This window comes from Pan paniscus, chromosome 1 (assembly GCF_029289425.2).
Source record: "Pan paniscus chromosome 1, NHGRI_mPanPan1-v2.0_pri, whole genome shotgun sequence".
In the NCBI taxonomy this organism is placed as follows: domain Eukaryota; kingdom Metazoa; phylum Chordata; class Mammalia; order Primates; family Hominidae; genus Pan; species Pan paniscus.
Window position 1 is genome coordinate 79,717,213 of NC_073249.2, and position 12,712 is coordinate 79,729,924.

The following is a 12,712-nucleotide window of genomic DNA, read 5'->3' on the forward strand; positions in this document are numbered from 1 at the left end:
AGTGTCAACTCCTCAAAGCAGTCTGGTCATATCTAAAAATATGCCAATCCAGTCAAAGCCTTGGTAAAGTAGCTAGCATCTCCAGTTGTGTCCTGCTACCAAAGAAAGCAGATTCTTATTGAATGTATGCAAATAACTATATTGCCATAAAATAAGAATACTTATGAATAAAGTTTCCACAATTGTGAGAACTCGGGTAAAAAGGCAAATTTTGCTCATAAAGATATACTTTACTTGTCATAAGCTATAAATAGCTCAAAAGAAAAAAAAGTTTTCTTGACTTCTCTTCAGTCAGAGTAGCAGACTTCCAAACAGATTGTTGTCTGTTTACCTTGGGATTGCCATTCATAAACCAGGCAGTTCTTTGTCAGTCAGGTAAGAGCTGTTTAATGGGCACTGTAGAATCCTGCAGCTTCTCACACAGTTTCAGAGTCAGTCCTGGGGAAAAAGAGGCTCCCTGCTCATGAGTGTCTCCTTCTTGAATTTCCCAAGTAGCATGATCATATACAAAGTATCTCCATTTTATTGTGGAACTCTTCTGGGCACTGCTGACCCCAATTAGACTGTTACTGACATTGCCAAAATAGCATGGGTATTTCAGATGTCATGATCATTTTATGTCCTTCCATCATAGAATGTCTTCAGTTAATGTCCTATAACAAGGCAGTAAATGCCTCTTAAGTGGAAATTCTCTAGTTCAGAATCACAGTAGTCATCATTGGGATGTGCTCACAGACTTTTGCTGTAAGCCCCAGTAAGCATTCCACAAAAGGCTATCACGTGGAGAATTTGTTCCTACCAGCACTCCAGCTTCTATTCTGTATTCTTTGGGCTCAGGCAATCTTACTGGTTCCCATTTTAGTATGTCCAGTTAATTATAGCTTGAAGGGCAGATTTGTGTGCCTTTAGTTTTATAGTACTAGGTAGAGGAAACATCCCCTAGTCAGATACAATATCCATTTTCATAAGACATTTAGGTAAAGAATACACAATTACTTTACAAAAATCCTATATAAACATTTCAACTTTGATAATCCTATCCACCCTTACATTTTATGTTCTGGTCCTTGGAATTTCTCTTCACTCCCAGACCATTTTACCCTCTCCTGTGAAAAGGGATTTGGGTTCCCAGCAGAGGGTTTAGCTAAGGGACCAAGGCTTTTTAGTCAATCTTTGTGTTGATTAATCACCTCAACATCATCCCCAGGCAGTTTTTGGTCAGTTTTCTCATTCTGATCTTTGTCTTCTGATTTTTAAAAAAATGTCTCCAATTGGGGCAAGTACAGAAAACTGATTTGGTACCCTTTAATATTGGGGGAACCAGCAGTTAAGCCCTTTATTTCAACCCCATCAATTTCCATTTTATTCATTCAATTTCTTAATAACTGTCTAAAGATTTTCACTCTGCTGGGATGAGACCCATGACTCTCCCCTTTTCTTTTCCCCTTATTTACTCCTATCAATGTTTTCTTCATTCATCATATTTCTTGATAACTGTTAAAACTTCCCATCATCCTGGGATAAGTCCTTTGATCCTCCCCTCTACCCTTCACCATTCCCTTGTTAACTAGCCTAATATTTTCTGTTAGCATCTGTAAGACCCATGAGGAGAAGCTGACCATGACCTGGGTAATGGGCATATTCAAGGGGTGAATATCCCTGTCATCATAATGCCAGTCCCATATGGCTTGCATACAAACCACATTAGCTGCTTCATCTGGGGTACTCCACTTGGCAGTTATAGGTGGAGTCGGACAGTCCCCTTTCTCAGGGTAAAGAGACCTTACAGTGGCTTTTATCCAGTTCATTAGGCTAAGTCTTTCCTCACTAATAATGTCCTGTTTTTCTGGGTCATGTATAACCATTTGCAATTGTTTAATAGTGAGCAGTGGGTACCGTACGAACCCAAACATGTTCTTTCACTCTGCAGCATTTTGAAACCAAAGACACTGCTCCCAAATTAGTTACTCTCATAATCCATTTCAATACAGGTTCTTTAGGGAGATGATGATATTAATCTATAAAATAAAAGGATGGAGGATAAGGAACCTTTGATTCCTGGGTGACCATGTGGTCATCCATGGCATGGAACTGCAGCTAGGCTATGCCCAGTTACTAAAGGTAAAAGTTACAGTGAATTTGGAGATGGATACAACTTCTGGGGAGCTGGTTCACTGGATGCATAAGGAAATGCAAACTAATATGAAAAAAGCGTAATATTCAATTCCTTGGTTATTGTTACCTATAATGGCTAAAATGAAAGTAAAAGGGATTGCTGGGTTGGACCTTAAGGCTAGAGAAAGCTCAGATGTGAGTCTGTGTGAGCTCAGGTCACTAGCCTCGAAGCTACCCACAAAAGCGGAAAATCATGTCAGGGCAATATAAAATGCCTCTGCAACCTGTGGTCTCCAAGAAGGTAGCCAATGTAGAAGAAGAACAAAATGAAGTAACTGTCGAAACCAGAGTATATAGTATAAAGGAATTGTTCTGTTTCATAGAGCTCCCACTCAGTCACAGGTCAAGTTTTCAAGGACATAAAACAAGATGGGAGGAACCCTCAGTTAGTAGCTCCCCTTTATGAAGAACACAGAAAGGCAAAGAAAAGATTATTTCTGGAAAGAACGGGAACAATATGAATATTCATAAACCAAAAAGTACACTGCAGTCAATATTTCCCAAGACTAGTCATACACATCTTTTTCTCCTATTAATCAAAACCTTGCAAGAGACAGTGATTTTTTACCTTTTGCTCAGCCAGATTTCACACAGAGAGATCAGGAACCTGACTGGTAAATGATTCTTACTACCCTGTTGCCAGCTTGTCAGGTTCCTGGATTCTCTTAAACTGTGGCTTCCAAAAGAGCAGAGCTTTGATCACCCTGCTTGCTGATTATGAAAGAAAATCATTTTCTTTGTTTTCATGGGTTCATAGGTGAAAGCTGCCCAGTTTTGCCAGATACAATCCAAGGGGCTGCTTGATGTAGGAGGGATTAAGTTAGCATTTCCCGTATCGACCAAGACAAAATTACAATATACGCATAACAAAGACAAACACCAGTTACTTGGCTCAATATCCAAGTTTTAACCTAGCGAAACAGATAAAACAGACCCCCCTTTCTACCCGTTAGGCACATTGAACTTCTGCTAATGTTTCCTTCTGGGTTCCCCACACACAAACAGGACAAGATAAGAACAGACATGAGACCCTGATAAGTCAGAACTCTAAAACCAGGTTTCATAACTGAAACCAAATCGCCCAGGAGTACTTCCCCCAAATGTTGCCCTTTATTCTTCCAGTTGGGGAAATTCCCCTTAAACAGGGCCCTTTTTACAGATTGGGAAGGGTCCCCAGGACTTCTGAAGAGGGAACACGACCTTTAAGGAGGCCAACAGATCAGGAGAAGGCAAAAGGGATGTCGATTGCCCTTGGCAATACTTACCGGAGAAGTCTTTCAGATTCAGAAACTGTTTCTGTACTCCAAGCAAGCTTATGTGAAGGTCGGCAATGCCTTGCTGGCAAGGGAGGCACCAGAGACAGCCCCTGGCTTAAAGAAGCCAGGCAGCCACTTGGACTCATCTCCGGGCCTCTGAAATGTTAAGAGGTCACCGAGCCACAGGCAGATGCCTACGAGGGGTATCCCTTTATGAGTTCACCACTAAATTGTAACCATACCTGGCTAATTTTTTACATTTTTTGTAGAGACAGGGTCTCACTATGTTGCCTAGGCTAGTCTCAAACTCCTGGGCTCAAGCGATCCTCCTGCCTTGGCCTCCCAAAGTGCTGGGATCGCAGGCATGAGCCACTGTGCCCAGCTGGTGCTCTTAAAATAATGTATCAATGCTTAAGTTTTGATTGGACTAAGTAGGAAAAAAAAAGAAAACTTTGTTTGGAATTTTTTCAAATTAGTCAGTCTCTCTTCATCCACAGCAAATAAAATGCCTTGTACTTAATATATACTTTTATTAGCTGTGAATACAGTATCTAACATAGATGATCAAAATATATTTATTGAATTAATTAAATGGTTGTAAATTTATTTACAAGCAAAAAGGGCTGGGTGTGGTGGCTCACGCCTATAATGTCAGCACTTTGGGAGGCCGAGGCGGGCGGATCACAAGGTCAAGAGATCGAGACCATCCTGGCCAACATGGTGAAACCCCATCTCTAGTAAAAATACAAAAATAGCTGGGCGTGGTGGTGCGCGCCTGTGATCCCAGCTACTCAGGAGGCTGAGGCAGGAGAATTGCTTGAACCCAGGAGGCAGAGGTTGCGGTGAGCCAAGACCATGCCACTGCACTCCATCCTGGCACAGAGCGAGACTCCATCTCAAAAAAAGAAAAAAAAGCAAAAATAGACATTTTGAACACGATTGCTTCTAATCACATAGCTGGCATTCAGTTAAGTACTACGTAGATAAGGAAAATATTATCAAGGGAGATTTTTATTAAACAAATATTTTGTTGGTAGAATATTCTTGTTAAGATGTCTGTAAATGGTGAGAGATTGCATAGTCCAGTAAATCCAAGTAGAAAAGCAAATCTGGTAGTCTTTTAAGATCTGTGTCTACTTATTGTAGGTTGTATAGTATAGTTGATCTTTCCTAGTGCCACATTAATATACTTCTGAAGGCATTTAGAATAAAATGTCTTTGAACTAGTAAAAACTCTTTCACTGAGTTTTCAGGGCAAATCAGTGGTTTTATCTTGCTCCCCAGAAATTAGAGGAACATGAAAAAATTTCCATGTCATCATACATGGATAAAATAATTCAATAATTTCTCTACCCGGGTAGAATATTATTAATAATTGAAGATATAGGAAATGCTTTAGGAAATGTATATTAAATATACACTTTTTAGAAAACTATTGGTTTTCTTTGTTAAAACTCTTTTACTTGGTAAGCGGTATTCCAAAGCCAGAAACCTTATCTTAAAAGTGATTGAAACAAAATAATACTTATTTGATTCATTACATTCAGTGATTTTTTTTGCATAATTAAAACCACTGTCTTAGTAAATTATCTGTTTGAAGCAGAATTAAGCTGTTGAGAATGTATGAGCTTATACAGAATGGGTGCTGTCCTCTGAAAATAATGACTAATTCTATCATATATTTATTTGCTAATTGTGGAATCAAAAATTTTGATAACATTCTAACTTACTTTAATTTACATACATTACTTAGACTTATGATCCAGATCCATAAAGTATATTTGATAGTTTTTTTGTTAAAAAATGAAATTATGCCATTAATCAGATAATTCAATATAAACGAATGGCTCAAACTTGTGTTCAACACCTTTGGATACCTCTTTATTTGGGAATAAGTGAGGATTTAATTAACACACGTAATAAATGTTTGCCTTTTAATTTATTATCTTAATTTTACTTGTTAAAAAAGAACCAGTTAACAACTATTCTATATCTTAGGTTTTAAATTTACCAATTTTTATTTCTTTCTGCTTTGTTAATTTTCATTTTAGTTTTTATATTACTCAAGTCATACTTTTTTCTTTGCCTTATTGATTTTCCTATTCCTACCTTAAATTTGAATTAGGAAGGGAAAGAGAGGATACTTAGAACAGACTATTTTGCTTCTTGTTGCCAAGTCTGACTGTATACCTTATATACCCAAAAAGTTAACCAAGGAGGAAGTTGGTGATTAGTTATAGGTTTTATTAATTTATACTCTCCTTGATATCCTCATTAGATCAAGTGGATTATATATGAACATTTTTATGCATTGAGAAGAGATTATTTCATAAACTATTTAGTTTTAATATCCCCAGTTTAGCTAGAATTAAACTCAGCTGCTGAAAATAAAAATTACCTAGAAACCCTAAAAACCTAAGTCTCCTTATTAAAAAAAAATCTTTTTACAGAGAAAAAAGAAAAATCAAGCAAACCTAAAGATCCACCTCCTTTTGAAGGAATGGAGGTAAGACTGCATGCATTCTGATCTAATAGAGGACTGGATTATAAGATATTGCCTTTTCCCATCAATAATACACACAATCACATTAAGCACATGTGGTATTTTTAAAAAATGACTGAACTCAGAGGTACCTGAAAAAGGTAGAAAATCATTATTTAATTGAAAAAGACAAAAAGTATTGGTTCTGCTTTTTTTGCTCTATCTCATCTCACCACAACCTCCGCCTCCCGGGTTCAAGCGATTTTCCTGCCTCAGCCTCCTGAGTAGCTGGGATTACAGGCATGTACCACCACGCCCAGCTAATTTTTGTATTTTTAGTAGTGATGGGGTTTCACCATGTTGGTCAGGCTTGTCTCAAACTCCTGACCTTGTGATCTGCCCATCTCAGCCTCCCAAAGTGCTGGGATTGTAGCTGTGAGCCACTGTGCCTGGCTAGGTGTGCTTTCTAGACAATTAATTTTGATAAATGATGGGTAAAAATGTTTACATATTCTTATTGTAATATGTTTTGAAATATTGTTTAATCTACTGTAGTAGATACAAATATTTTCTATTACATTTAAGATACTTTATATTGATAGACAATTTTTAAAGTTTATATACATCTCATTTTATCATGGGGTTTTGTATTAGAGTCCTAGGTCTAAAGGTCTAAAATTTCCATATCCAAAAAGATGGCTACTATGTGTTCTTTGGAAATTTGTGTGTTGTTATAAAGGCCAGTATATTGATCACAAAATATCATTTCTTTGACAGTGGATCTGTTGAGCATTGTTGATGAGTACTTTCTGCCTCTTTGTTTCAGATTGATGAAGTTGCTAACATTAATGACATGGATGAATATATTGAGTTATTATATGAAGATATTCCTGACAAAGTTCGGGGTTCTGCTTTGATCCTGCAGCTTGCTCGAAATCCTGATAACTTGGAAGAACTACTATTGAATGGTGATTACTATAAAACATGTTTAATTATAATAGAGGAATAAGTTACAGTTATTTATACAAAACTTAAGACTTCATACATTTTCCAGCTCTTTATTTATTTCCTACTCAGATTTCTTAAATTGAGAGTGTAGCATTTAAATATTCTCCAGAGAATTCACAAACCATTTAATGTAAACAAGGAAAATTAAGCATTAATGGTACTATACCTTTTCTTTCTTCTACTCTGGGAAGCTTTTTTATTGTTTCAAGTAGGATATAAGATCAGACTTTAGACATTTGCATAAATATATATATCATGTTTTATTAAATTAAAGTTCCAATATTCTTTTTTTCTCAGTAGCACAGGGAAAGCTATTAATCTTTGCAGTTTCATTGAGATTGAATTTCACATCAAGTGTTTGCTTTCCTTTCACTAAAAGTACTTGGTAGTAACAAGAAAAGGAGATAGAATGTTTTTAACACCCTTTTCTCAATAACACCACTATAGAATCATTTTTGTTTTATTTTGTTTTTGTTTTTGAGACAGGGTCTCCCTCTGTTGCCCAGGCTGGAGTGCAGTGGCGCGATCTCCCCTCACTGCAGACTTTGGCTCACTGCAACCTCCGCCTCCCGGGTTCATATAATTCTCCCACCTCAGCCTCCTGAGTAGCTGGGATTATAGGCACGTGCCACCACGCCCTGTGTGTGGTTTTTTTTTTTTTTTTTTAGTAGAGACAGGGTTTCACCGTATTGGTCAGGCTGATCTGAAACTCCTGACCTCAGGTGATCCACCCACCTCGGCCTCCCAAAGTGCTAGGATTACAGGTGTGAGCCACCAGGCGCCCTGCCTATAGAATCATTTTAAATGCATAGTTTTCTGATTATACATTTGCCAAAAACAAAATAGGAAAGATGTATTTATTATCTGGTTTGCATTACATGAGAGAGAATGCTTTTCTGGTTGTTGCCAAATACCTGGATAAGATAATTCAAATCAATAGTTTTGTCGATCAGTACTTTCAAATAAGTATTTCAAATGCCTTTTCTGCTATATGCTTGACATTCTTTTATGAAGTAGATAATTCTTGAAAACTTATTCTGTGGCAGGTACTGTTCCATATTTTCATGGAATTGTTTTAGTGTTCCCTTTCCTTCTGTCCCATTGGTTTATTTGATGATTTACATACCAACACCACACTATTGCTGTGTTGTTTTGTATTTTGATTTGAACTTTAGAATATGTAGGAAAAATGTTCCAAATTGCTTTCTTTCGCCCCAAAATTGCCTTTACTGGTCTTGCACATTTGTCTTATATATTTTGAGATTACTTCATCATATTCTGTGAAAAGATGTAATGGGATTTTGATTATGATTGCATTCAATGTAGAAATTAATTTTGTGTTGTCTTTTGACCTCTTGTAAACTATATTTTCTTTTAGCTGTTTCTCAGTAAACTGTGTACAACTCCTGTAACTATATTTTAATTGAGATGTTTCTCTATTCTGTTTTAAGGAGAAAAATGAAATAAAATTTTGCAAATAGGTCACTAAACCTATGCCTAAATTTATGACATTATAGAACAGTTCTGTATAGGCTAGTATTTAAAGAAATACTATTTTATCTGGATTATAATGGTCAAATACCTTTGGGAATTACTAGATTGAACAAAGCTACACCAGATTATTTATTAAGTAGGACTTCTTGGAGGCTTTACTGTTAATATGCATTGCCAACCTATTTATGTGACTCCAAAATAATTTTTTTCAAAGCATGTACTATTCAAGTTCTCTGCATTGTGAATGTGAATAATACTGTGAAATGCTATCATAGAATGATTTTTAATTTGCTAAAAAATTTGTCACTACGTGGATTCATAACTAATACAAACAATTTTTGTTTGTAGTCTGAATAGCCAGAAAGCTCAAATATGGAACATTTTCATTACTATAATAAATACTCATAATGCAGTCCATAAAGTACTATTGTAAATCCTGAGTATCTATTAAGAACAGTGGAATTATGATTTCTATATTTTAACATACAGATATTTTATTTTATTTTAATTATTTTAAGAATTAGTATGCCATGTACCAACCTGATTTGAAACTAGTGTCATTACTTTATATTTATAATTTTCATTTCCTCAAGAGAAAATTTTAGCAGAAATGCTTATTAACCTACCTGAAAGTTAATTTTGTGAAAGCTTTTTGTTTTATTTGTGGCTACTAGCATAAATTCAGTGTGATACTGAAATATTAAATTTATTTTTCTCTGTATAGATTTTATTTGGTTTTTAATTTGCTTTAATGGAATGAGTGTTAGTCTACTAACCTGCTCATTTTTTTCTAGACTTATTCAAGTTCTTTTCATATTATCAAATACATTAAATCAGATGTTAAAAAGAAAAAAATCAGTACTGCAGTAGTAAGATTACAGTTCTTAATTTAAGGTTATTAAATTAAGAAATGAAAGGCTTTTTAATTATTTTATTGTCACCATAACATATATTATGTCACTTTATCTAAATCATATTTGATTACTTCTGTGTATAGTATATACTTGGAGCAGCATGTTACGTATCTTTAAGTAAAATTACATATTAGTTTTAAAAGTAGCTGTCTGTATTGGAAAGAAGCATCCTACTTTTTGTCCCAGTTCTATCTTAGCTTTGTTATTTATTAATAACTAGACATTTAAAACCAATCACCCTTTATACCAGAGCAAGCAGAATGATCGTTTCGGTACCTCTCCTTTTTCTTTAGAAACTGCCCTTGGTGCATTAGCAAGGGTCCTGAGAGAAGACTGGAAGCAAAGTGTCGAGTTAGCTACAAACATAATTTACATCTTTTTTTGTTTCTCCAGGTAAGTATAAAAATTATTAAATAAAAAGGCTACTGTATCTCTATTGCTCTTTGTCTGTGTCATTGATTCAATTTGTAGATCACTTGTTCTCTCAGTTTTTCTCTGTGTCTGCCTATGCTCTACTGCTGAATTCTTATTCCTGTTTCCCATTGTCTGTCTTGCTATCTGTTATTCTGTCTTTCATTTAGTCTATACCCACTCATGCCTCAGTTTCCTTATGAGTAAAATTTGGATAGTAATAGTGGCACCCTCTTTGGATAGTTTTTTGGATTAAATGAATTAAAAATTAAAATACTTAGAATAAAGCCTGACCCAAAGTAAGTGCTTAGTAAATGTTGTTATATATACGCATGTATGTACAAACACATACCTGTTATGTATTCGTATTTATTATTTATACATATATCCTTAAGAAAGAAGATACTTATTAAGACATTATGAAAAGTTTCTAGCCAATTCCTAGAGAATTGCTGCTTCTGTTCTAAAAATGTGCTAGTATTAGCAAATAAATATTTATCGAATAAATACTTGGATTAATGTATTGTCTAGAAAACATATGTAAAACCTGATTACTAGTACTTAACGAATTCTCTGATATCAGTTTTATACAATAAATAAAATGTATGTCTAGTATTGCTACATTATTAGTTTTGTTAGACAATAATCTAAAAATCTATTGTGAATATCTGAGTAGTTAATGTGGTTAGTTACAAAAAATGTCTACTTTCTAACTTCTTAAAAATAACTTTTAGGTAAGAGTGTGATATATTTAAAGTAATTTTATAATCGCATGTCTTCCTAGTGTATTGTGGATATATTCATTTATTAAAATATGTATATCAAATTTATTTTCTACATGGTTCGTACCAGTGATCACCAAAAACAAATTTCCTGTACCCATAAAATGTATTCTTTTAAATATATATTAAAATGTCTTCTTTAAAGCTTTTCTCAATTTCATGGACTTATTACTCACTATAAAATTGGAGCTCTGTGTATGAATATTATTGATCATGAGTTAAAAAGACATGAGCTTTGGCAAGAAGAACTCTCAAAGAAGAAGAAAGCTGATATCCTTTTAGAGTGGCATTTGAACCGTCTGTTGTCTTTTAAGTTTTGGATGGGTGGGATGGTTTTGTTCTTTTTTCTTTTTTAAAAATTGTTAATTGCATTACTTGGAAACAATGCAGGAGTGTGTTATTGAAGGTTAAGAAGTAGATTGAAACTATCAAAATGAATACAGTTTGATATTCACTTTTTGTCTCTTCACAACCTTTATTAGTTAATGAGGTAGAAGGAGCAGGTAATAGTTGTGTCGGGTAACTTAGTAGGTGAGCCTCTAAGTGGTTACGTCATTACATCCACTAAGATCCTTTGGTTAGTTGAAGCCTGGCCCACCACTGCTGCTTATATACTGCTGTGTGAGTACTAAGGTGACTTTGATTAGAATGGGTGTAAATTTGGTGATGAACCTAGTTAAAGGTTCCATTTTTCTAGGAAAGTGCAAAAATACTGTTGTTAATAAATAAAAATTTGAAAGGCCTATAGAATAATAGAACCTGTGAAAGGAAACTTAGGTATCTGTTTTAATCTATCTTACAAATATAAAAATATTTCTGCAACTTCCCTGGCAAATGCTATTACATAGGCTCCTCTTTAACAATGTCAGTGTTTATTTATTTCACCCATTCTGTGGTTTAGCATTCTGTTTATTATAATAGTCTTTTGCTTAGTGCACTGAAGTCCATTCCCCAATAACTTCTATCCATTGTTTCTAGTATTGTATACTAAAGCAATATGGAATAAGGCTATTCTCTTCAACATCATAATTCTTCTCATATTTGAAGATATTTATCATATTTTAGCCTCTAAACTCAATGCTTCTAGATCAAAGGCCCCTGGTTTATTCGTATCTGTTCAAACATGATATGTTTTGCAGATCAACTAGGCATGCTGGTAACTTTCCTTTGAATCAAGTGTTTATTATGTCTTTTAAAAAGTGAAAACTTTATTCCTGTTTTGCAGAATATCATACATTTTTAACTCTGCTTTGTGCAAAAGTGGACCTTACTTTTATATTAATTTTGGCCTCTGGAAACCCTGAGGCTTCAATTTAATCTATGTTGTAACAGGTTAATTCAGGTTTTTGTGTACAAAATCTCTCAGGCTTTTACTATTGTCACATGGAACTCCAAGATACTATAAAATCCACACCCACACACAAGCTTTGACGTTTCTTAATTAGAATCTTTTCAGGTTTATAAATTTTCTATGCATACCATAAACTGCTGGCATCTAGATTGATAGTGACTCAACTACATCAACAACCCAAGAATCCTAGAGACTTTACATCAGTTCTGGAGTCACAAGACTCCTGAATGCTTCAGTGGTACCCAAAATTTATTTAAACTGGAGAAGTATGGAGGGAACCGCTAGTGGAACTCTTTAGCAATCATGAATTTGCATTTTGTTATTGTTTGGTGACAAGAACTGATATCTTAGGACATATTGTATTTCTATATCAGACACCATTAATTTTAAGATTGTTTAAATTAAACTTAATTAAACTATTGTTTAAGTGCGAGGAGAGGAACATATGCTTTCAATTAAACTATGACACATCAGGGATTATAAGACACATCCAGTTTTGGAGATGTTAAGATGTGAGGAAAATGTATCTTAGACTCAACAGATTATGGTAATTGAAGGGATATAAAAATGACATCAGAATTCTGGTCATTTCTCCTGACATGTTGCTATTTTATTATGTCCTAAATTTCTTTGTATTTTGATACAAGTGGTATTCAACAAGGTCAGCTGCATTGACTCATATTCTGGGGTCATATGCTTGACTCATATGCTTGGGGATACTGAAGTAACTGATTATTTTTGCAAGAAGTCCAGAGGACGATTTGGGACCAAAAGATGTGATTTTTAAAATTTGTTTACCTTTAAGTTTGAGTTAGTTCTTTCTTGGCATCTCTAGTCTG

General features: G+C 34.8%; 1 protein-coding gene across 4 annotated transcripts in view; it reads left to right on the forward strand.

Annotated features, from left to right (window-relative positions):
* KIFAP3 (kinesin associated protein 3) overlaps window positions 1-12,712 on the forward strand; it is a 164,095-nt gene that overhangs the window by 40,206 nt on the left and 111,177 nt on the right. For all 4 annotated transcript variants that reach the window (XM_003824636.6, XM_008978294.4, XM_008978295.4 and 1 more), the window contains 4 exons: window positions 5,882-5,937; window positions 6,740-6,881; window positions 9,623-9,722; window positions 10,668-10,792. In XM_003824636.6, coding sequence (XP_003824684.1) covers window positions 5,882-5,937; window positions 6,740-6,881; window positions 9,623-9,722; window positions 10,668-10,792 — 423 coding nt within the window. The remainder of the gene's footprint in view (window positions 1-5,881; window positions 5,938-6,739; window positions 6,882-9,622; window positions 9,723-10,667; window positions 10,793-12,712) is intronic.